Source organism: Cupressus sempervirens, chromosome 6 (assembly GCF_028749045.1).
Source record: "Cupressus sempervirens isolate cs-2001-9-10 chromosome 6, ASM2874904v1, whole genome shotgun sequence".
NCBI classification, from domain to species: domain Eukaryota; kingdom Viridiplantae; phylum Streptophyta; class Pinopsida; order Cupressales; family Cupressaceae; genus Cupressus; species Cupressus sempervirens.
In genome coordinates, this window is record NC_143123.1 from 37,185,516 (window position 1) to 37,207,382 (window position 21,867).

Genomic DNA, 21,867 nt, shown 5'->3' on the forward strand with positions numbered 1-21,867 from the left:
TGGTTCGAACCCACATGTATGAAATTCAAACCCGGGCAAATTTGATGAGCCATGTTTGAATTTACAATGAACATGGACGAATTTCCAGCAATGGGCAGCTTTTAAGTGTTTTTTAAGAACATATTTGATTTTTTTTGAGTTCCGCAGCCCTAAAAAGTGAATGTAAATAGATCATTTTAGCCTTAGCTCTATTGCCGAATCAACTAATGCGGAAGGACTAGGAGAAGGAGTAGAAGAAGAAGATGATAAAGAAGAAGAAAATGAATATGATGAATATTAAAATTTAATACATAATGATTAGTTGAAACTTGAGCTTGAAACAATGATACTTGAATTTGTTGTTATGATTCATTGATCCTGATTTAGTTTTAATGTTTTGAATCTTTAATGTTGAACTTAAAAATTGAAATATATGATGGTATGAGCTTGATTCATGATGCCATGATTACAACTTACATGTTTAAAGTTTATGCTAATGGTGTTTTTGTTGTTTAAATGATTAAATTATATGATTTTATGATCTCTATGCTTCTAAGCTTCATAACTATGTATATATATAATTTTTTAGAATTTTTACTTGTTTTTGTATGAACGACCGCAAAAGAACCCAAAACCCTTTCCAAAATTTTGCCATAACGGCGAACCATTTCTTCGAACCCATATTTCAAATCAAACTCAAACTGGTAACTAAGCTAAAAACCAATTACAAAATACATAGTCTACCTATGTGACACCAGGCCAATCCAAACCTTTCAGCGCCACGTCAATCCAGTAACTCAATTCTGTGAAGTCTCTAGAGAGAAAAAAATGCAATAATGATTGCACAATGCAAAGCCATATAGTCAATTATTTATAAATATAAACATACTTAAAGATGATCTCATAAAGAAGCAACCTTGAAGGCATACTAAAGATAAAATAGTAAACACTATCAGTAATCAGATATAAATACCATGTGTGATGATTGGTGAAAAAAATTAAGATTAAGATGCATGAAATAATAACCCCTTATCCAGATATATAAGGAGGAAATAAGATACTGACTCAAACAGAAACAGATATGAAGTATAGCAGCAATAACCATAATACATGACCTTGAACATATGAAAACCGATGGTCAAGGTCTATGCAGAATAAGCAATGGTTCTATCCAATGTTATCAACAAAGAAGAGTGACAGCAATTGGTATATGAGGATGACAGTGATTAAGACTATCGAGCAAAGGGAGAAAGATTGATCATCAATATGCTGCTCCATACTTAGCACCCAATTAAGTGATGCTGCAGATTAATGACATTGAAGCAGTTCCTAATTATAAAGACAATTCAATTATAGGCAATTACATAATATAGAAGAAAGTGAGTACCATAGTTTGAGAGAACTAATTCCAATTGAGTACATAGAAGCTATCATGATGATATTGATATCAAAGAGCTTCATCATATTGAAGGATGGCAACTGTTATTCTATCTAGGGAGATAGAGTATGAAAGAATCATCGTCATATTAAAGGACAGCAACAGTTATTCTACCTTGGGAGATAGAGTATGAAAGAATTATCAACCAAATGATATAGTTGACCTTTTTCAGCCAACCAAGGCAAAGATAATGTTAAGAGTATAACCACAAACTGTAAGTCAGTGGACAGACAAATATATTAAAACGACACTAATGTAATCAAACGATTATGGAATTGTTGATTACAAACAAACATAATCAGATCAATCAAGCTATAAGAATTAAACAGTGTTTACGATGACCATCACTATTACGAAGTAACTGGAAAATATTTGCTTGATATTAACAGAGATCAAGAGATCAATTTATACAAGAGACTGAATGATGTTTCCTTAAGAAACAACCGTAAAGAATAGAAACATTCTATTCTTGAAACAAAAAACTAAATACTAGAAACATTCTAATATTTACAGAAGATTAAAATAGATAACCATTAGATACTAAACAGAGATAATAGAAACTATCTATTATCGTAATACCCTCCCTTAATGGCTAATCTATCCAAAGCACAAAGTTGTCAAAAAACGTAAAAGGCAGATTTTGTCTACTCAAGGGGCTCCGCACTGTTCATTGTGGGTTGTGAACCAGATTGCTTAGATAGGGCAGCTAAGCGCTTCTAACATTCAACCTTCATGTGCCCAAACTTGTGGCAATAGTTGCATTGAATATTTTTCTTCTGGGAGCCTTCTAAATCTGGAGCAAAGGATGTCTGCTAAGAAGACTATTGATGGTACTTTAGAGAATGCTCCAAAACTTTGCAGATGAGCATAATGCTCTTAAACAAACCGCAAAAAGCCATGATTTTTCAGGTGAAAAATCAATCAAAACCCAACATGATTTTTGTGGTGAAAAATAAATCAAAACCCAACATGATTTTTGAGGTGAAAAAAAATCAAAACCTAACAATATAAAGCTTCGTTTTTTAGGAAAAACGGTAAAACTCAACAAATATATTTTTACGGAAAAATTAGAAACCCACACACAAAGGAATCCCACACAACTTTGCGAATTACATAATCAAAAATTTTAAAGGGAAAATTTATAGAAACCCATTAGAATTATTTTTTTTGAGTAAAAATTTTATGAAAACCCACCAAAATTTTGGAAGCAAAACACAAGACTTTGCATGGTAAAGCAACACATGCAAACAACATGCAAGTACATGCAACCCTCAAAAAGTAGAGACCCAAAAAATTTTAAGGGTGACCGAGAAGAGAGCTCCAAAAATCCAAAAAGAATCTGTTGTCGATTTCTGGATTGGCTGGCTTGAAAATTGAGGAACCCAAAAAAATTAATGACAACTCAGTTGAACTCTTGAAAAACCCACCAGGAATCTAGAATCAGAAAAATTTTCCAAACCTGAAAATTAGGGTTTTGAACAAAAACGGCCCTGCTTCAAAAAAACCATAAAAAATGGCAGAAATGTGCAGAAAAAATAGATGGATTTGGACAGAAATGGGTTGTAGAACCGACCCATAGGTCAATGGATTCAAATCTCTCAAAACGGAAACCCTCGTCGAATTATAGAGAAAGTTAGAAGCAAAAATGCATGTAAATAATTTTGAAAATAAAAGACAGATAATTTCAACCAAGAAATTATAATTATTTCCGAAAAAATTTAGTGTTGGCTCTGAAACCATATTACGAAGTAATTGGAAAATATTTTCTTGATATTAACAAAGACGAAGAGATCAATTTATATAAGAGATTGAACAATGTTTCCTTAAGAAACAATCGTAAAGAATAGAAACATTTTATTCTAGAAACAAAAAACTAAATATTAGAAACATTCTAATATTTATAGAAGATTACAATACCATTAGATACTAAACAGAGATAATAGAAACTATCTATTATCATAATAGTAACTCAACAAAGAATGAAGCTATGAAGATTACGAGCAATGAGTACCAAAGATATTGATTGATATATCTATTCCAACAAACATGTCCAACGGTAATAAAGCATATCATCTTACATATTTGAGGAGGTTGTTATTGATAATAGTTCATAAAACTAATGTCTGTGTATAATAAATTAAATAAATAAAGAATAGATTTGTAATGAGAAGGCATGAATCATCTCAACATAATCAGCAATTAGAATTATGAAGATTCTCACAATGAAGGGTGTGATGTCTTATATGTGGCAATTAAGGAAGACTAATCATTAGTTCAGATTGAGTCTATATGCAGTCATTGGAAATCATTAGAGAGTGATGCAATTAAGCTTAATGAAAGGGTGTGATCAAGTGCAGTAATAGTGAATGGTCTTAAGACATGTCCTACATTAACATGACTTATCATTTACATTCCTAGATAGGAGGAGTCCATGATCCCTCCCTTTGAATCAGAATTGGAAAAGTTATCTCTTCTACCTATCCATTTTGGATCTGCTCAATAGAACATCTGCCCATTTGACACAAAACCAGTTGCAAGCATATAGGTACAATTCAGAGAAGGCACCATATTTGCAGGGATACATAGTTCAGATGAGAAACAGCGTCCACACTTGTTGCAAAGTTATAATATTAGTGTGAAATAGCCACCATATTGCTGTAATTGATATTATCAGTTCATACATTGTATATAATTAAGGATCATATCAGGCACAGCAATCTAATTGCTATAAGCAGTTATCAGTCAAGATCATTGCATATATATAGCTATTGAACATAATAATGCAGAGATCATCCTATTGCACATAGTGCAAACCTACATAAAATGTAACTTCACCTAGCATATATTCGATTGTACCTTTTGAGAAAGCAGTGTTATTTATAAGAACAACCATTCTATAAGGTGATACCATATATTGTTCTTAGAAATATTATTATTATCTCATTATCATCAATTGCATAAGCCTACAAGTGGTATCAGATATTGTAATTTCTAGTGAGAAGAAAGAATTCAAGGTAAGTGTCCCTAATTCCCAAGTTACCCAAAAAGGGGACATTACAACCCGAAGTCACAAGGTTCGAGTTCGAGTTCAAAGATGAAGTTCGGATGAAATTCGACAAGTCAAAAAACTGAAAAAAAATTCAACATTAAATTCACCTCATGTAATTCTCAAAAAAATATGTTATGTATTATAATACGTTTGAGTTTCATGCAAGGAACTTTCCAATTCAAAACTGCAATAGAAAACATCTCTTCATGTCCAACAATATATCAAATATATAATCAGAATAGTTTGATATTACAAAATAGATTTGAAATCATTACAACAAAAGATATCACATTTATAAGATATAACCCATAAGAAACAATGAACATGTGAAATCATGATTACAAAGATCTTTTACTATCCAAAAGATAGATCAGTGTTTTATACTTTAAAGTTTAGAACTTCAAATAGCTCAAAATTATCAAAAGTACGAAGATAGTTTTTGTCAAAATATTATAGTCAAAAATCAATACTATAAAACTTTTAAAAAGCTCCAAATCATCGAGAGCACTTGGCTGATCTGCTGTAGAATCATCATCGGTGTCACTACTTAGCTCATCATCCAAGAAGTCTGGTTCCTCTAGAGGTTCAGTTGTCATGTCTTCTGAAATTCCCTTTTGTGAAGAAGATATAGAGTCCTTTGCTGATCTGTTCATGAGCAATTTCAAATTGCTACGAACATAGACAAGATCTCCCAACTTTCTGGACAGCAGCTTGTTCCTCTTTTTAGAATGAATGTGGTTAAAACAACTCCAGTTCCTCTCACATGTTGATGAACTTGCTCCCTAACTCAATACTCTAATGGCAAAGCATTGTAGTTCAAGGGTTTGTGTCCACCATCTATACCAGTTACCTCAGCGCGTGCCATGTCATATTGTGTCGCTTCCATTCCAAACATCCCTTCCGCTTTTTTGTATCTCCAACATTGGTCCCTGATCAAAGCTATAGTGTCTTGATCCCGCTCATACTTGCTAATGGCATCATAAAGCCCTGTCATAATTTCACTATCACCTTGTCTATCAATACGAAATAACTTGGGCTCCAAATAGCAAGCTGCTGCATGTAGAGGTGTGTGCATCATTTTCCACCTGAAATCAACTGCCTCCCATATCTCCATGTACTCTACTTCCACATTCTTCAATGCTCTCTGAATGGATTCTTTACAATAGTGCATGCTTTCATAAAGCAAGCCAAGACAAGGAGTGTCACCATCCACCATACGAAGAAAATCAACAATTGGACCACATATGTTCAAAACCTTTGATCCACTTTCCCAAAAATTACTATTTAAAATTATTTGCTCTATGTTCTTCCCCTTAGCACTTCTAGAAAGTGCTGAACTTACCCACTCATTAGAACAAATCACAGATCTCAAAGCTGTTTTTTCTTCAATTACTCTCCTCAATGTGATATAGAATGAAGCAAACCTTGTGTCACAAGGCCTCAACAACTCTCTCGATGCATGTTTCCTGTAAAGACTCAAGGTGAAACAATGGTTTCTAATGAAATTTGCAACTGATCTCCCTCTATAAATTGCTTCATGTATCCATGGGAACTTGGCCAAGTCATGAAGCAACAAATCCAAACAATGGACTGCACATGGGCTCCAATAAATCTGTGGATACTTCTCTACAATCAGCTTCCCAGCTCCCACACAATTCGCTGCACTATTAGTAACCACCTGAACCACATTTTCTAGCTCCACTTCAATAATAGCTTCTTCTAATATCTGAAAAATATATGCTGAAGTTTTCTTTTGATTGATCATGTTAATCACTTTCAAGAACACAACTCCTTCAAGGGAAGCCACTAAAACATTAATCAAAGGCCTCTGACATATATTTGACCACCCATCACTCAATATAGTGCAACCTGTTGCCTTCCAAGAGGCTTTGATCACATCTAACTTTCCTATCACTCTACCTTTGGACCTGTCTAAAAGAGTTGTTTTAAAAGCTTCTAAAAATGGAGGTGTGTAACCTTTACTAAACTCTGTTTTTTTCACAATTGCATTACGGAAATGGGGATTCCATGCCGAATTGAATGGAACAGCACTCGTAAATAAATAATCGGCCCATGCAGTATCCACCTCTTGTCTCTCTATTGGTTTACAAAAGTTATTTAATGTTCCACTTTGTTTTATTGCACCTGTGCCTATAGGCTTGAGAAAACTAGAGGACGACGCAGATGTGAACCTAGACACATCCTCTTGAATTCTTTGTTTTTTTTGTATCTTTTTCCGGTCAGCTTCACTCAAAAGGGTTAGTTCTCTCTCTATATCAGCTACCATTGCATCAGTCACTTTTGGACATGCTCTAACACCTCCTCCTATACCCCCACTAATACCAAATAAGTGGTCTCTTGCCCTTGTTAGACTTCCTGTAAAATCTTTTGTACAATTAGTACAATAGAGTTTAACACCATCTTTTTTCACATATTTCCATACTTCAGACTTAATCAATGATTTTTTGGGAGCCATTCAATTACTGCCTGCATGATGTAAAGAAAATTAATATTAAAAAGCACTCAATATTTTCTTGAAGAAGTTAAAAGGAAATATAAGAAATAATTATTTCAAACTCTATAATGAAACATGAATAAATACCAAACTTTATTTTAATTAACTAGATACTAAAAATAACCCTTTTAAACTCTTATAAAAAAATAAAAATATTCTTAAATTAAAAAATATTAAACTTTTAACAACTAAGTAAAATCTAAATCTAACAAAACAAAACCACTTGAGTAATCTATTTGTTTTAAAATATAAAGCAAATACTTTTTCTATGTTTTAATATACATTAGTATTTTATTTTATATACAAATAATAAATAATAATTACATAGTATAAATAAATTAATAATATTTATTATTAATAATAAATAATGATATTAAGTCAAATTGTTTTGCACTTTAAAAATAAATAATACATACAAAATTAAATAATTACACAAAGGAAATATTAAAAGCTTACAAAATAAATATAATATTTTAATTTAAATATTTATATAAATTTAACATATATAAAATCCTATTGTTTATTATTTTTTTATGATAAATATTGTTATATTTATATTTAAATATAAATCTAATATTATTTAATGTTTAAAATCTTAATATTTTATATTAAACTAATCTATTATTGTTTTATTAAAATACTTTATTATTGTATTACTTTAAATAGCTATAGCTTATAACTCTATGTATTATAATATTTTTAAAACTTTTAATAATAAACAAATTTTAAAACATAACATTATAACAATAATAAACAATATTTTTAAAACATAACATTATAGCTCACACGGACGGAGGAATTATAATATTTATAAAAAACATTATAACATTTATAAAACCTTTAAACTTTTCAGAACTTAAGCCTACCTCTATCGTTTGCGTGAGCTAAACTCCGTCTTTCGTCCGCATGAGCCTCGGTCTGAAGATTGAAAGCCTCCCTCTGAAGATTGAAAGCCTTTTAGCAGTCGCTCCAGCCTCTAGCCAGCCCCCAGCGATCATCCTCTAGCTTCCAACGGTGTTTCCAGCAGCAGCCTCCAGCGGTTGCCCTCCACAATGGATCCTCAGAAGCTTTCAAAGCGAACGCCAAAAACACCCGTGATGTATTTGCAATGACTGAAAGTGTTTATTTATAACATTTCAAAGTCGAAAACCCTAAAACGACCCACAATAAAATAATATTTCTACAAAATGACAACAGAATATCAGCCGTATGAACTTGAGACGAATTTTATGATTTATTATTTATTTTTATTTTTTTTAGGATTCACCGAATTTCGAATTTCAAGCCGAAAATTCTGTGAACCCTGTAACACAGTAATACAACCTACAAGTGACAGAATAGCAGTGTTCCACAATGATGTATCTCCCCTACCTCCTTCCCCTCTCCATCTCTCCCTCTCCTTCTTCCTTCCTAAGTTGGAATATATTATTTCTAGAGACGAAAATGTCCCCAAGATAGTTGGATGACATCGTTCTATTCTACCCTCATTTCCAACACTAACTAAAGGATGTCTCCCTGGAAGAAAGGGCATTTTCAAGGCATCTCCTCCTAATGGAAATGTTGGATAGACGTAACAATTTGAAGAAATTTGTTTAAGTTTCTCAAATGCAACGCAAACACCCAATCATCTGTTGTGTCAAATACTTAAAAAATTCAAATTTATTTTCAAAAAGTAGGCATTTTTCTCGTTGTCTACATTCCCAACCCTAAAAAATTTGGGACCAACCCACATCATAAGTACTCAAAAAAAGTACCATAAATAAACCTCACACCCTCACTCAAAAACACCATCAAAGTCTGAAAGCATTTAGCCAATTTGCAAGTGCAGCAATTTTATAGCAAGAGGGAATGCAAGAGCAGAAGAAAAGACTAGTCTTCATGGATCAACCACTCAAGTTTCAACACGTGCCCAAGTTATCCAAAAAGCGGACATTACAACATAAAAACTAACAAATTAGTAGTGTTCCACAATGATGCATCATGACTATCTTCTCCCCCTCTCCCTCTCCCTTCCTAAACTGGAATATATTGTTTCTCCAGATGAAAACACCCCCCAAGAGAGTTGGATGCTAGAGAGACATCCTTCTATTCTGCCCTCATTGCCAACACCAGGTGAAGGATGTCTCCCTCAAAGAGAGGGCATTTTCAAGGCGTCTCCTCTTGATGGAGATGTTGGATAGATGTAATGATTTGAAAAGAAACTTGTTTAAGTTTCTCAAATGCACCGGAAATACCCAATCATCCCATGTGTCAAACACTTAATTTTGTTTTCAAAAAGTAGGCATTTTTCTTGATGTCTATGTTCTCAACCCCAACCCTAATAATTTATGAGACAAACCCACATCATAAGCACTTGAGAAAAACCATAAATAAACCTCACACCCTCAGTCAAAACCCCTATCAAAATCTGAAAGTATTGAGCCAGATTGCAAGTGCAATAATTGTATAGTGAAAGGGAGTGCAAGAGCGAAAGGAAAGAAAAGTTTTTTAAGGATCAATCATTCAAGTTTCAATACATTCATCAAACCCTCAAAACTTCAAAGTAAGCCATGGCTTTCATCTTTTGGAATTTGCTTATTTTATTATCAATGTTCATTCCAAAATGGCTAAATATAAAATCATTAATCAGGGGATAACTTTTCTAATATATCAATAAATATTTTCATACAATTGTATATGGTTATAAATTATTGTTGCTTGGGTTGTTTAATTGTTTTTTTTTACTGAAAATGGCAGTTAGACAACCTTAAAAACAGGATTAGGGGTTTTAAGTCTGAACTTTACATCGAGAAAAATACAATTTTAACATTTTAAATTTAACCATAAGGTTATTTTTAATTATTATTTGCAAGTTGCAACAATAATTGATTAATTCTAGTCAAATTAGGATAGTTTCATCATCATGTGACCTAATGTAAAAAAGCAAAAGTGGATTTTTTCTTTCACAATAGGACAAGCATTTCTAGTTTTGTCTATCATCTATTTCAGTGCTTCGTGTCTTGAACCCTTGCATATGTACATTCGAAATTTATACCACAAATTTCATTTCTTGCATTGTCACCAAGTTGATCAATCTCATAACATGAATGGTAGAGGGTCAACAAAAGCCTACGGGGTTTGAATATTAGGGTCCAAAGTCAGACGTGCTAGGTCTATTAGTATACACATTTTAATTACCCTTTCAAGCTATCAAAAAATTCAGCAAAAGGTCAACAAGAGCTTATGGGATTTGAATCTAAGTGTCCAAATTTAGATGTTCTAGTTCTTCTTGAGCACACATTTGTAGTCGGCCAAATGTGCCCGGTTAATTGTAAAGTGATTGGTTTGTTAGTTCCTAATGATTAGTTGGTAATCTTAACTAACTGAGGACTCTAATATATGTGCTCATGTTGTTATGTTCAGAACGTCTATGAAATGTCATCTACTTACCTGCATATCATTTGAATGGAATGAACACATCTTTCTAGAACTATAATTGTGTTTGATGTTCTATGTTTTGTATGTTCAATTTTCAATCACCCTTTATTAAATAACATAACCCTATTAGAGTCAAACATTTGGCATTGTTGTTGATATGAAGCCTAGCAATACAAGCAAAAGATTCGCACACATTCAATGTGTAAAACAACTTTACATGGAGGCTAAAGGAGATTCATTTTGTTTGTAACTAACCATTACATCACAAGTCATATTCAGGACCTTATCCAAATTGGAGTTGTTGAAGGTAATTTAAATTTTATTTTTGTATTTTTATATTTGATATATGATGTGTATTTTTTTATGCCACATTAGGTTGTCAAAACATGATTTGCATCTTACACAAGCATCTAACGAGGACTTGTGAGGGTGCAAGAAACCTTCAATGCCATGGTCATCAACACTTTGTGGAGTGTATGGAAGAAGTCAAACACAAAGAGACAAGAAAGTAAGAGCATGGATCCTTGATGATGAGTAGTGAGATTGTGGAATATGTTTTCATTTCACCAAGCATGATTAAGTTTGTCAATACAGATCACCCATGTTTATGTGAAACTTATGATGGTATGCACACCATGGTGGAGAAAACAAGAGCAATAATATAGGCCAAGAAACATGACATAATGGATACATTTTTCAAAATTGTGGAACAGATTATTGTTGACCCTTGGAACAAAATAACCACCCCCTTACATTTCTTATCATTTTCTTTATTGGTAAGGTATTATAGCAAAGAGATACTTGCAATGTCAATGAGAGTGGCACCATATAGAGATGCTAAAGTTGGTTCTATCTACAAGGCTGCATTTAGAAAGATAGATTCATATGATGATACTCGAAATATTTTCTTAAATGAGTTTCGCCAATTTGTATCTTCAAAAAATCATGACATTTCCACTCTTCATGCAAAATATAGGATGAGTGCTGGTATGTACATAGTCAAGCCTCCATTTTTTTGAAGCCTCTTGCAATTAAATTTCTCTCCCAAGCATTTATCAATTTATCTTTACTGTTACTCGTCTAATGCTATCATATTAAATTAAATTTATTTTTTAATTTTTTAAGTTTCAATTATTAAATTATAAAATTATATACTAAATATTGTATGAAAACTCAACAGGTTGCAAGTTCTTCTTCAACCATGTGAAATTTGAATACATTCTCCTTCATCCACTGAGTCCAATGCAACCATTTGGGTGCAAAAAATGGTAGACAATTTGATCTACATAAACTCCAATCATCATCTATTGTCACATAAGCAACTTGAATACAATGAGGGTGTGACAAAGAATTGAGTTTGAGCCCCTGAGTGTGCTGATTTAGATGTCACAGTTGCGCTCTATAGATGAACATGAGGCAGCTCTTGCACATAACACAAATCTAGCTAATTGTGAGTGCCAATCTAAAGGATTGTGGTTCAAATGAATTTCAACCAGATGTTGAACTTGATGCCTCTGATGAAGATGAATATGGCATTGCATATAATATATAGCTTGTAATTTGAATTTTCATTGTATGACATTTTGAGACTTGAATATTATAATTTTATTGGAAATAAAGGATTTATGAGTATCACCATTCTTTTACATATATACAACTTTGATGCTTGAATATGCATCCATTAATTTATAATGTGTGTGTGTGCGTGTCTATATATGTACGAACAAAACCATTCATGTACACAAGGTAAAAAATCTTCCATACAAGCATACCTGTACCTGCACCTGAATCAGTAACATACATACATACATACACAGACAGAAATGAAAAATTCTTTTTGAGATAGTATTAAATTCTTTGTGTTGCTCCTTTTACTGAAAGCAATGATATCAATTAAAAGAGTACACTTCGGGCACAAATAAGTTGTCCATAATTATAAAAACTACAAAATGGAATCTCATTGCCCTTATCCTTTCCTAAAATGTTAACTAGCAGAGCTATGATAGTTACTACTAAAGGTCAGATTATCCACATTCCAAAAACGTTTACTCAAGGATAACAATCGTCTAAATGACAGAGCAACAGATTTTACCCTATCAATGCAACCCAAAAGTTAATTATAATATTCAAGCATCATATAATGTCATACCTGACGAGTAGGAAGTGTACGTAATCTGTATTCCTCAATATCTTTAACCTGAATATCTTGTCTGTAAGTAAGGGCTCTGCAATCCTTGATCCTTCCATTAAGTTCTACAATAATTTTACCTTTTCTATTTATATCAAATACTTCAAGATCTTTAATATATCCTGTAAAACAGATAAAACAGGGTTATATGGACTGGAGTAGTTTTATTATAAATGCAAATTTGATTAAAATGTTAAATAAATAAGACACAAGTATAATTAAAATCAAAGTAAAATTAAGCTAACCAAGAATTCATACAAGGAATTCACCCATAGTTGTAGCTATCCTCTCCAGATGCTAGGCACCAGTATCAATCCTCACCAGATCCTTCTATTTAAGTCAAGGGCTCCATGCTCAAGATGGACCTTAAAACAGATCCAAGAGAGATCCATTCTGGACTTTTTTCATACATGGATCCATAGAAAAGATTGATACACATTTTTTTGGATGATAAGTATTTTATAAGACTTTAACCAAGGTAAAATTAATATCCTATAAGTAATTATGTGAAACCTAATTTGGCAGTACTGATGTATGGACCGATTTGGGTTTCATATATGGAATTAGTTTCAAATAGTTACATTTGAAATTGATGGGGACATTACTGCAGAACCTGGTAACATAATGCGAAACCAAAAACGCCAAATCTAATATGGCCTTATAGGTATGTCAAATAGCATTGGAAATGTAGCAGCAAACTCATGATGGGACTGGGATAAGGGAAAAAAAACTCAACACTCTAGTAATTATAATTATTTCTATATGGTTAAAAAATCTGCACTTGCAGTATCCTCTTGTGAGACTTGGAACAAAACTGAGCAAACCTAAAGAGTTTTATAAGTCTTCATTTGGGTTTGCCTAACCCGGATTCACAAACTCATATAGAATATAGCAAAGCACAGGTCAAAAGATATTAACAAAACATGGATAAATAATAATATCTTCAGATCTATGCATCAAATAATCAATGATCAATGAACCTTAATTGTGGTCCACCCAGGGTTGAACAAACCCTATGCTGTGCCAAACCTGAATTAGGAAGAGAACTGGATCAGAACCATTATGTCTAATAGAAATTGGACACATACCATCAAAGTCGTGGTATGGGACTGTGATAAGAAAAAAAGCTCAACATTCTAGTAATTATAGTTATACTACTATTCAACATGATCCTACTCTAGCAGTATCCTCTCGAGAGACTTGGAATAAAACTGAGCAAATCTAAAACCTACAACTCCAAAACAAAATGTAACAGCTCGAATCATATTATTTTAATCAAGTCGGGTTGTTCTTTGGTGAAGTATAAAAACATGATTAGAAACCTTGAAAATGAATACAAGAAGTTTAACTTGAGTACCGAAAGACTCATTGTCATCACATCTAATATGACTAGTAGCCACCATTGACTTCACACAATGGATGGGCTTCTTGTCATCACATCTAATATGACTAGTAGCCACCATAGACTTCAAAATGGATGGGCTAAAGACCATTTCAAGCACCCTATAAGCCAATTGGGTTTAAAAGACATTGCAATGACATTATCATCACTATCAATTAATAAAAGTTGTGCAATTCAACTTGATTACTTGAAGGCAGACAATACTTCTTTTTTATCTATTGACTGTTGTAATACTGACTCCTAAAATCTAAGAAGTCTATACAGTATTTTATATTAAAACTTGGAATGGTAAACTGTGACATAAATGGAAGAAAACATAGAGATGTATTAAAACCATTACAAATTTTGAGGAAAATGAAATTTTTAAAATTTTAGACATTTGCACAGGCAGATTGAACCATGAACTAGAATACTGTCCTATTAGAACTGAACTGGTATGCAATGTATAAATATCCATAACATGCCACCCAACTTACATTCAGACTTCAAAATAAAAGCGATGAGCACAAGCTTATACTAAGAAGCAGGGGAGGGTGAAACAATTTAAGACAATTTCTACCTTTTCAAACTAACAACCATGATAATATTTAGTCCATAACATCATTCCTATAAGATCTAAAAACTCGCTAAAGCAATAAGAACACAAGATTTACGTGCAAGCCCTAACAGGAGCAAACCACAAAAAATTAAAAAATATTGCTTCTTTACAATCGCATAGGCTACCTTCTGGAGACACTAATCCTGACAATTTGCAACAGCCCCACACCTAAGCATCAACTTAGCAAGAGACACCAATCTCATATTTAAAAGGCACCAACTTCAAAAACGAAGTTCCACCTTCATAGATGTTGCTCCTTCAATATATGATATGATTCTGTAACTCTTTCTCACAAATCTGCCTTGAAATATTATATATATCTACACATATATATTTGCTCCTCCCAAATCTGCGTTGACTATACATATATATCTTCCTCACAAATCTGCCTTGACTATATATTACTTAATCTCTTCACACAAAGGTTGGTGTAGATAAAATGTCGTCTAATCTCCACGCTTGCTTAAGCATCAACTTAGCAAGAGGCACAAATCTCATATTTAAAAGGCAACAACTTCAAAAACGAAGTTCCACCTTCACAGATGTTGCTCCTTCAATATATGATGATTATGTAACTCTTTCTCACAAATCTGCCTTGAAATATTATATATATCTACACATATATATTTGTTCCTCCCAAATCTGCATTGACTATACATATATATCTTCCTCACAAATCTGCCTTGACCATATATTACTTAATCTCTTCACACAAGGTTGGTGTAGATAAAATGTCGTCTAATCTCCACACTTGCTTAATTTCCTTCACAAATTTACCTTCAAATTATATTTTATTATTTTCTTCACTCATCTGCTGATGCATATATTACAAATATATTGATATGTAATAATTACAAATATATTTCATATCTATAACATATATATTTGAATCATCATCTTATTGTCAATATTTTAATTACTCATAATGATTAATAAACTAGACACCTTCATTTTTTAATGCGCTAATGTTTAAACACATTAAATATAATAACAACTTACTTTAACTAACTAAAAACAATATATAAAAATAGTAAAGTATGATCTTAAAATAATAACAAACTGATTGTTAATAAATGCACCATGGAAGGGTCACATCACCAAGCCCACTTATATAAATAAGAATAGAAGATACACATTAAAGAACACACAGGATATATGATCTACGAAGAAGACTTGCACCACCTAGATACGAAGATTGGGAAGGAAACATATAATAATAAAACCTATCCACTTTATTAAACGAGAAACGGAAGCCACGAAGTAATATGAAGGTCATTGGGAAATACAAGGGGGGTCAAGACAATCCAATTCATCCCACTGACTACCACGCAAGAGGACTACGCACGAAACAAGTATGAAATTACCAAGTGTCAACCAAGTGAGACTGACGAAAACATCACCTCAGCTAAGAAGACAATACCCGCTAACCAAGTAAAGGTCACGAGTATTAAAAAACCCTCCACTAATTGAGTGGGTATAAAAGGTAATAGAATGTACGCGTATATTTTATTGAATATATATGAGTATTTCAAATTAGATAATAGTATTCTTCACCATTATAAGATAAGAAGTATTTACTTATACATATGCATATATTTAGGAGTTACATATAAATATAAAGCTATTATTAATACTTGATGTAGTTGACTTGTCTAATAAAAGATAAGTTAGAAAACAATAATGTTGATATTTTGGTAGCTTTAGTAGGATAGACCTGTGAGATCAAAGAGAAATTAATATAATTACAATGATATATATATCTATATATATATAGAACTTTAATTAAGTTTGTCATTATATTAATTATATTAATGAATAGACATGTCCCATGAAGGGACATGTCTCTTCCCTTGGTTTATTCCTCATACAAATACAAGAGTACGCTGTCATTTGGAAAGTACATACCAAACATAATGGCAGTGCTATTACATTTACAGCAGTCCTGAGGAAATCAACAATGATCCAAGAGCAATCTTGGTGGAGGACATTCGTTATGAATGTCATATTATGATCCAAGTGTACTTGGTGGAGGGCATTCATTGCGAATGTCATGGAACGATCCAAGAATAACTTGGTAAAAAGCGTTCATTATAAATGTCATCGTACGATCCAATAAGTTTGTGGAGAACATTTATTACAAATGTTAATCATTTCAAGTTAGACAACTTATTGAAGATATGAAATATTCAATTAGATTTATTATGAACTTACCAATTTCTTGTAGTCATAATGATCCCAAAACTAACCCTAATAGTGGAGACATTACAGTGGTATCAGAGCATAATCATGCCATCCTGTGGAATTTTGGTTAGTTTACACATCTAAAGAACAACGGTCAAACAACTAGCCCAAGAATTAAGAAGCTTTATGGAACAATCTAATGAAAGAATCGAAAACTTCAATAAAATACTAATTGAAACTATACAAAAAATTAAGCGACAATAACAATTAGAGTGAAAGGCCTATCCCACAAAGAGGTTGTCATTCTAATCATGAGGAAAATGATCCCTCGTCACAAAGTTTAGTTCCACGAGATACATTTCCTATATTCATTTCAAGACGAGAGCATTAAAAGGTCATTAGATCTAACATTAAAAGAAATCATTTGCTTGAGGACAAGCAAATTTGGGGAGGGTAGACTATCATAACCCCATATTGATATGTACCAATTACAAATAAATTTAATATCTATAGCATATATATTCGAATCATCATCTAATTATCAATATTTTCATTACTTGTAATGATTAATAAACTAGACACCTTCATATTTAATTAAGCTAATGTTTAAAGAAATTAAATATAATAACAACTTACTTCAACTAACTAAAAATAATATATAAAATAGCAAAGTATGATCTTAAAATGATAACAAACTAATTGTTAACAAGCACCCCATGGAAGGGTTGCACTGTCGAACTCACTTATATTAATAAGAATGGGTGATACACATTAACAACACACAAGATATATGATCTACAAAGAAGACTTACGCCACCCATATACGAAGATTGGGAAGGAAACATATAATAATAAAACCTATCCACTTTATTAAATGAGAAACAATAGCCACAATGTAATACGAAGTTCATTGGGAAATACATAGTGAGTCGGGAAAATCTGATCCATCCCATTGACTACACGTAAGAGGACTACGCACAAAACAATAAGGACCCTCCACTGACCAAGTGGGTATAAAAGATAATAGAATGTAGGGGTATATTTAATTGAATATATATAAGTATTTCATATTAGATAATAGTATTCTTTACCATTATAAGAAGATAAGAAATAGTTTCTTATACATAGGCATATATTTAGGAGTTACATATAAATATAAAGGTATTATTAATACTTAATGTAATAGAATTGTATAATAAAAGATTAAATAGAAATTAATAATGATCCTAGAGCAATCTTGGTGGAGGCCATTCATGGCGAATAACATGGCATGATCTGAGTATAAACTTGGTGGACATTTGTTATGAATGTCAGACAATACAGCCAACCTACTACAGGTCATGGGTACTAAGGACCGTCCACTGACCAAGTGGGTATAAAAGATAATAGAATGTAGGGGTATATTTTATTAAATATGTAAGTATTTTATATTAGATAATAGTATTATTTACCATCATAAGAAGATAAGAAATAGTTTCTTATACATATGCATATATTTAGGAGTTGCATATAAATATAAGGGCCTGTTTGGTTGCTAGCATAGGAATTGAAAATTAGAATAGAAAAATGGAATGGGAATGGAAATGAGGAATGGGAATAGAAAAGGGCAATTCCAATCGTGTTTGGTTCACTTGGAATTCGATTGGGAATATCCGAATATGTTAATCCATTGTTTGGATGTACAAAAATGGAATAGGAATTAGATTAAGTTTTATATTTTTAAAAATATTTCCCTTAAATTTTTTTGTCTTAATTTATTATTTTTTGGTTAATTTTTTCAGTAATGGTAAAAAGGTTAATTTATTTTCATTTTTTTATTCATTGAAATTAATGAAAAATATAATTTATTTCATTTTTTAAAACAAATAGATATAATTTTAAAATGTTATAAAAAAAAAATTAAATTTTTTTTTTTTAAATTAAAAAAAAGAAAAATCAGATTGGGAATAGAAATGGCCTATTCCAATAACAAATAGTTTTTGGCATAGACATATGCTCACTTTAGGTGCAAAATTGGAATATGTCTTCCTATTCCCAATTCTGATTGAGCGTACCAAACAATGAATATAAAACATATTCTAATTTTCTCTTCCTATTCCAGTCCTATTCCAACAACCAAATGGGCCCTAAAGGTATTATTAATACTTAATGTAATAGAATTGTATAATAAAAGATTAAATAGAAATTAATAATGATCCAAGAGCAATCTTGGTGGAGGCCATTCAAGGCAAATAACGTGGCATGATCCGAGTATAAACTTGGTGAACATTCATTATGAATGTCATGTTATGATCCAAGTGCACTTGGTGGAGAAAAATCCGAAGTATAACTAGGTGGAGGGCATTCGTTGCAAGTGTCATGGAACGATCCAAGTATAACTTGGCGGAAGATATTCATTACGATGTCATAGTACAATCCAATAACTTGGTGGAGAACATTTATTACGAATTTTAATCGTTTCAAGTTAGACAATTTATGAAAGATATGAAATATTCAATTAGATTTATTATGAACTTGCCAATTTCTTGTAGTCATTGTGGTCCCAAAACTAACCCTATAGCGGGGACATTACATATGGTCAGTCAAAGTTAACTAATAATTTAATTTGTAATTTACATATCATCAAGGGAGTCACTAACACAAGGAAGGATTGGGTTGCATTAATATTTCAAATTTAAAAATAAAGAATATTTCTAACAGTCTCATGGGTTGGCTGACTTATGAAATAGATCCAACGCTGCCATATGCATTAGAATTGTGCAATCTATTCTTTGTCAACAGAGATCCAAACCTCATTTTGGACATCAATTAGTGGCCTTTGGCTTTTGTCGTTCCTATGATTTCTTCCATTTACAACGTTAAGAACATAACCTTGACATCAATGAAAATTAATCCAACAATCTTAGAACAAAAACAATTCTTGACAACCTAAGTTGCCAAATCAAATATGAATACAAGTACGCAAGAATGGTACATCGTTTTTTGGGAGGAGTTGGGTATGTTTGGGCCAATCCGTAGAAAACTCTATTAAAACCTTAAATATATACATATTTTCTGACCAAAAACCTAGATTTAAAATATATTGTAACATAGAATTTCAATTGCTAATTTATTAACTATAACTTTAATTATTATTATTATATTAACAAACAATTATTTAAATTAGAATTGCTAATCATGATTAAAAATATATTTCCACAATTAGCATGAGTCATCAATGTTGAAGATTGTAGCTGCAATAGAGATCTTTCTCTGATTTTATGAAATAGAAATATGATCACTGTAACCATTATGGTCATCTTCAGCTGAATAAGACATTTGTGACAATATTTGAGATAATATTAAATAGAGACATCTGTCATGCATCGTCCATAGAGGCATGCATATGGAAATTTGAAGAGTTTTATATTTGGAAATTGAAGAGACCTTCAATTGTGTAATGAAGAGTCTCTCTATTCTTTATTTATGTTGTATCAAGTGAAAAGCGTTGTACACTTGAACATTTTCGTAATCAATAAAAGTGATATTTTTGTGGGGTGGTTGAGTTTTTCTTTTCAAGTGGAAGGGTTTTCATAGGATAATCTCTCGTGTCTTCTGTGTTTTCTCTCTCCTCTTATTCTTGTTTATTTTTATTTTTTTGGCTTAACATTAACATGGTATCAGAGCAAGGTTGGATGAATGCAATAAAGGAAGTCATGTATCTGTTCAAATTGCTTGAAAATCTTATAAGCAATTTCTCTTTGGTTTTTGTTTGTGACATTTCATGGATGTCATTTTTCTTCATATATTGCATGTGGTGTTTCTTCATTTATTGTTGTGGGTGGAACCATTTTGGTGTCTTCATATTTGGCGAACTCATTTATTTTTATCAAAAGTTTCATTATTATGATGCTTAGTTCAAAAGATGATTGATGTCTCAACAATCTATATCCTTCTTGTAGAGGAGAGAAGAGTTTATCAAAAATGTTTCAATATTTTTCCAATAAGAGAATTCATTCGATTAGACATTGTTCATGCTCTTCAAATTGTTTGTTATTATCATTGTATCATGTTTTGGTCTTTATGTGAATGGATTATGGATGATCTTTATATATGTTATATTATTATCAAGCATCACCATTTTCGATAATAATTGCATTGGAGACTCTTTGTATTGATGTTACCTCTTTTTCCTTGTTGTTTTAACTAGCAATTGTCTTGTCCTACTCAACAACTTGTTTTGAATCATGTGACTATTTTCCGTTCTTGTATCTTCTAGTTAATCTCGTTTTCTTCAAAGGTGCATTCAAAGTGTAATTTTTCATCATCTTCTCCCAATTAGTGTCGACGTGGGACTTCTTTATTCAGATCTTTTGTCTTTCTTCTTTTTGCCCAATTTCAGTCGTATTGCTTATGCCCGACATCAATTGACAATGCTCCTCGTATGAGATCACTCATCACAGTAGGAGGGGAAAAAAAGAGAGGGGTTGATAGGAGCGTTAGAAGAGCTTTGTCAAGACTCAGCGGACATAGCCTATAACTACTATAGAAGGAATGTCGTAAGAATGTCTAGAGAGTATTAACGACTATCAAAGAGGAGCTTACAATCCGCAAGAAAAGGGGGATGACAATCTATAGGTTCTCAAATTGAGCACGGTGATGCAAGGGAAGTTTGACTACGTTGCTCATGTATACATAGGAGTTCAAGGTTGCAATGGGTGGTTGTTTTAAAGGATATTAGCACAAGGATAGCAAGGAAGCCTGGAGTGTTGTCTAGATCATAGTTGAAAATCTTATGATAATATCTCTTGTAGCACAATATATCACGAATCAAACTCAACAAAGATATAATCTCTATTAATATCTCCAGGGATTTTTTCATATTTGTGTCCCAATATTATCAAAACAAAATGTGAAAATAGTGTGATATATCAAAGTTCAAATTGGTGGGAAGTCAACAGAGGCATCAAAAATCATTATACACAGGAAAAAAATTGCATTGATGTCCTTGGTTGACACAATATAGTGCAAAAGACATCAAATGTAATTCATAAAACATTTACACCCTTAGATAAAAGAAAACTAAAAGAAAATCTTACGATAATATCTTTTGTAGCACGA

General features: G+C 32.1%; 1 protein-coding gene across 2 annotated transcripts in view; it reads right to left on the reverse strand.

Moving 5' to 3' along the window:
* Positions 1–21,867, reverse strand: part of LOC149550982 (small ribosomal subunit protein uS8my-like) — a 57,426-nt gene that overhangs the window by 8,918 nt on the left and 26,641 nt on the right. For both annotated transcript variants that reach the window (XM_089786528.1, XM_089786527.1), the window contains exon 2: positions 12,548–12,708. In XM_089786528.1, coding sequence (XP_089642654.1) covers positions 12,548–12,708 — 161 coding nt within the window. The remainder of the gene's footprint in view (positions 1–12,547; positions 12,709–21,867) is intronic.